Genomic DNA, 5,158 nt, shown 5'->3' on the forward strand with positions numbered 1-5,158 from the left:
CGACTAGTAAGCTTGTCATATATTTCAGTAAAATTAAGTTTATGGAGCAATACTATATCGAAACATTTAATATAAAAATATTTATATATGTCGGAGAGACACTAGGATCGATGGTGTGGACGTGTTATGAATCTTCGCCAGTATTAGCCATTGTCAAGGTACGATCCAGAGTTTATTGGCACAAGTATGGAGATGTGAGATTTGACAAATAACTGCGGCGGTTAGGTACTCGCAATGCGAATGACAATAGTCTTAGGTCCGATAATCCGCGGTCAACGGAACTCTTTTACCCTTTACTCGTTGGCAACTCCTAGGTGGTACTCTCAGTTAGCACGCGAATTAAGCACTCTGTCGAAATGATACCTTAGTCGCACTCGAAGCTCTCACTGTGACGCTGTTTCGGAAAAACTGCTCCACTCTCTCGCGGCCCCAGGTCTTTTATATTCGTGGAGACAAGTCTTCGTTCGGAGAGTGAGGGAAATTGCCGTTATTGTTAATTGGTCAGTCTTCGGAAGTGTCATTCGCGGAAAAGACTGTTTGCCTATTTTCGTTAATTAAGGCATAAGGTTTATGACGGGTCCTCAGGCTGGCTGCAGATGTTTTGCGAATATGTCTCGACAACCGGCAATCAACCTACCCAAAGAATAGGGTCTGCGTATGACGGACCACGAGACAGAACCGTTAGTATGCTTACTGTCGAGTGCCGTTACAACTATTTCTTTTTATGGAGGGCTATAGACTTTTTCCATGACTTTGTTAGACAAAACGTTCGTCCCTTGACCGCGGCTACGTTCGGTGACTGGTTGTCATCTCGAACCCAAACTCATTCTCATAGATTTCAGACAATTACAATCAGGCTGAAGGACGGTGATTGCTTAACTACGGCTATGGTAGGATCCAAATTACAATATTAGGGGTTTTTCCCCGGTTTCGACGGGAAGGCTCCGGTGTCTCTCCATCTCCGACATATACATATTGCTTAAAATATTTATTTAAATTGAATCAGATCTATGTCTATGGAACAATTGATAATTTTTTTATTTCTTCATGTTCATCTGTATCGCGACGCCACTGATCAGTCGATTCCATATTTCGGTTAAGATAATAGGAGTGGTTTGAATGATCGTAACACTAAATTGGCAGTTTAAATATACTGTTTATTTCCAACAACTTTCGAGACTTGAGTGTCTGCGTGTAGTGCTGCGAGAAAAATTGAGAAGCGTTTAGAGCCAATAATTGCACGCAAATTAAGGTTTCTTGGATTCGATGAGTTAGTAGCATCTTAAGGTCTTCCGATCGTGATGTCCGGTGATGCTGAGGTCTATGAAGAAAACTAGTGATGGGTGCTGTCCGCCCTCCACTAACGGTTGCTCGTGGATAGAAGTCCTCCTCGAGTATCCAACACGAGAAAACTCGCTTTTCCCACGTTTTACCGCAATGAACAATAATCTCAAGGTGTGTTTCGACTTGAAACATGCATTATATAAATTAAGGACCTCGATAATAAGTAACAATCCAAATCTCAGAACGGCAATTATCAATTCCTTAGCATTATTGCGGGCCCGAACAAGTACATTTGAGCACCTGTTCACCATCTTGACTGCGGAATGCATTATAGTATATGTAAAATTCGAGCTATCGCGGGGAGACGCGGTCGTTAGAATACGCGTCAACGAGAGTCGTAAATTCCCGTTACGATTAGAATAATCGACACCACGAATAGTTCGATCCTCGTATTTCGGTTAGGATAATCGGGGTGGTTGATGTGGTATAACACTGAGAGTCACAGAATTATAATAATGTATATTTCCAACACTTAGTCTACACGATTGAAAAGATATCAACAATTAACAACCTTATCGCACGCAGATAATATAGATGTATACAATATAGAGCAAGGCTCTTACAATTGAGCTTAGTCTCTTGGTGGACGTAGCACGATATGATACTTAATAGAATAAGCGAATGTTTGGCTCAATGTGTAACGTTCGACGCGTCACAAGGAACTGATGGACTTTGGATGATTTCTTTGTCTCATCTTTAAGACGACCCCCACTATACTTAGGTCACGCCACCGTTCGCGCCTATGATCACGTATGTCTGTTCTTGCGTGGAAAACGTAACGGACCAAATTCGACGTTTCGAGAACTCGCTGCTTGGCGACAACTATGCGCTCGTCGATACATTGTATATGATCCGGCGGTCAGATAAGACGATCTGACTGAGACATTGTAGGGCCGCGAGTGACGGTTAGAAAATACAGCCTGTGTTAAGCCTCGTGGCGTAACATCCTCCCCCCGTTGAGAGGGTACCGATCAAATGATATGGTGTGGAGTCAGGTGCGTCGCTGGCGAATCTCCTTCGCTCCGTGTGGGTGGTCGGACTCGTCTGGTTCTGGGTGAATGGGTAAGGGGACCAGTCTTTTGACGCCACGATCCAGGGTAGTTGTTGCCGTCTGCACGGTGGCGGTCCGTATGATTCCGTCGACTCCTGGATGGACCTTGATCACGCGGCCCAAAGGCCATTGCATGGATGGTACGTTATCCTCCCTGAAGACTACTACGGTGCCTACTCGGATGTCGTGACTGCCCTTGCTCCATTTATTTCGGATGTTCAGCTCGTTCAGGTATTCTCGATGCCAGCGGCGCCAGAAATGTTGTTTGACCCTTTGAATATGTTGCCAGCTGGAGAGACGATTGGATGGAGTGTCCCGGAAATCTCGTTCTCGAAAGCTTGTTAGTGCATCTCCGATGAGGAAGTGACCGGGAGTAAGGACAAGAAGATCGTTTGGGTCAGATGATATTGGAGTCAGAGGACGGGAGTTGAGGATAGACTCGATTTCAATGATCAGTGTGTTCAAATTTTCGTATGTTAAGAGCTCGTTACCTGCGACACGTCTGAGATGTCGTTTGAAGGACTTCACCGCAGCCTCCCACAGCCCGCCGAAGTGAGGTGAGTTGGGAGGAATGAAGTGCCATTCGATTCGTCGATCGGCTAAAAAGGACTGAATCTTTACCTTATGATCGTCGGACTGCAGGAGATTTCGGAGCTCTCGTAATTCATTGTTGGCGCCAACGAAGTTGGTGCCGTTGTCAGAATAAATTGTTACACAGAATCCTCGGCGAGCGATGAATCTTCGCAGAGCAGCAATGAAGGCCTCGCTAGTGAGATCGGTGACCAGCTCGAGGTGGACTGCTTTAACTGCAAGGCATACGAAGATTGCTACATATACCTTGATTTTTCGTCGGTTGCGATCCTTTCGTTCCTTGATGTAGAACGGTCCGCAATAATCGATTCCGACGTTGGTAAATGGACGAGATTCCGTTATCCGTGCAGCTGGAAGGTCGCCCATTATGTACTCTACTGGAGGTGGATTGGCTCGGCAGCAACGTACGCACTTCTTCAGCGTGCTCCAAACTTGACTACGGCCGTCGATAGGCCAGTAAGATCTCCTTAAGGCATATAAGGTAGCTTGAGTTCCGGAGTGGAGATTTAGGAGGTGTCCATGCTCGATTATGAGTGCTGTAACTGAGAATTTGAGTAGAATGATTGGGTGTTTCTGAGTGAAGGGCATTGGTGAATGACTGAGTCGGCCTCCGACTCGCAATATCTCGTCCTTGTCCAGAAATGGATTGAGTCGTTGCAGCTTCCCCCTCACTGCAGAATTTCGATCTGTGCGGAGAGTACGTATTTCATCTGGAAAATAACAGAGTTGTAACAATTTGACCAATTTGTTATGCGCATTGGTTAAATCATGTGTGGTTAGAGGTCCCCCCCGATCCTGTTTTTGCCTCCATCGGAGGCAACGAGCGGCAATTCTTATCAGCTTGGGCCAAGAAGAATATCTCTCCAGTAGACTGTGGTCAGGCGGAGTCACGGACAGACATGTTGCCTTCTTTTGCTCTGGTATTTCAACTAATGGTACTGGGTTTCACGACGGCCAGTATTTTTCAGGTTGTTGGAGCCATTCTGGTCCATGTTGCCAAATGGTAGATCGCAGGAAGTCTTGGGGTGATTGGCCTCGGGATATGAGATCTGCAGGGTTATCGGTAGTGGGAATGTGGCGCCAATCTGAGGTGTGAGTCTTTTGTTGAATCTCTGTCACACGATTGGCGACGAAGGTTTTCAGCGTATGGGGTGATGTATTAATCCAGTGTAAAACGATTGTAGAATCAGTCCAGTAAACGGTCCGAGAAATGTTGATTGGTAACGCTTGAAGGACTGTAGTGGCCAATGATGCGAGAAGAAGTGCTCCACTTAGTTCCAGCCTTGGAATGGTTTGTGATTTGAGTGGAGCCACCTTTGACCTTGCAGTGAGGAGTCGTGTCCAAACATGACCATCCGGAGCGATGGTGCGAAGGTAGACGCATGCCCCATACGCCCTTTCGCTGGCGTCGCAGAATCCGTGTAATTCAATTTCCGCTGCAGTCTTGATTATAGTTTTACGTGGAAACTTCACGTTATTTAGCAAAGGTAGCTGTGAATAATATTTTCTCCATTCTGTGTGTACGTCAGCCGGAAGAGATTCGTTCCAGTCAAGTTTTAAAGTCCAAAGTCGTTGGAGCAACATCTTAGCGCGAACGATCACTGGTGCCAGTAATCCAAGAGGGTCGTAGATCTTGGCAATTTCGGAGCTGATTGTTCTCTTCGTAATTCGAGAGGCGGTAGGATTGATCTTGACGGAATATAGGATCGAATCGTCAAAGGAATTCCAAACAACACCCAGAGTTTTGAAAGTTTGCGATTCGCCTAGTAGCAGCTTATCGTTTATGTCCTGCTCGGAAAGTCCTCGTAGCAGTTCCCGGTCGTTCGCTGCCCATTTTCGGATGTTTAAGCCGGCTAATTTAAGCAATTCTATGAGCTCCGTTCTCAGTGATTGTGCCTCGTTCTTTGTATCGGCTCCTGTGAGAACATCGTCGACGTAGAAGTCTCGCTGTAAGACCATCGCTGCTCGTGGGTATCGATGTCCCTCGTCGTCTGCCAGTTGTTTGAGGCACCGAATGGCTAGATAGGGGGCCGCTGACAGCCCGAATGTCACTGTGTTAAGTTGATAGATGTCCACTTCTCCGTCCGAGTTGCGCCACAAGATTTGTTGGAATTTCCGATCCTCTGGACGCACAAGAAATTGTCGATACATCTTTTCGACATCGCCTGTAAT

The 5,158-nt window shown here is 46.1% G+C and overlaps 1 protein-coding gene across 1 annotated transcript; it reads right to left on the reverse strand.

Annotated features, from left to right (window-relative positions):
* Positions 1-1,271: 1,271 nt before the first annotated feature.
* Positions 1,272-3,574, reverse strand: LOC125385258. The gene is made up of 2 exons (XM_048406542.1): positions 2,540-3,574; positions 1,272-1,466 (listed from the first exon to the last, which is right to left on the reverse strand). Exons 1-2 carry the CDS (start codon positions 3,572-3,574, stop codon positions 1,272-1,274), a joined length of 1,230 nt encoding a protein of 409 aa, XP_048262499.1.
* Positions 3,575-5,158: the final 1,584 nt, after the last annotated feature.

The sequence above is a fragment of the Bombus terrestris genome, chromosome 6, assembly GCF_910591885.1.
Source record: "Bombus terrestris chromosome 6, iyBomTerr1.2, whole genome shotgun sequence".
Classification (NCBI taxonomy): Eukaryota; Metazoa; Arthropoda; class Insecta; order Hymenoptera; family Apidae; genus Bombus; species Bombus terrestris.

Bases quoted from the DNA above. Each gene is read 5' to 3' on its own strand.
- LOC125385258 (XM_048406542.1), bottom strand. From the start codon at position 3,574: ATGCCCTTCACTCAGAAACACCCAATCATTCTACTCAAATTCTCAGTT. The intron at 1,467-2,539 runs GTACCATCCATG...GCATGTTTCAAG, and splicing joins TAGTCTTCAGGGAGGATAAC to TCGAAACACACCTTGAGATT.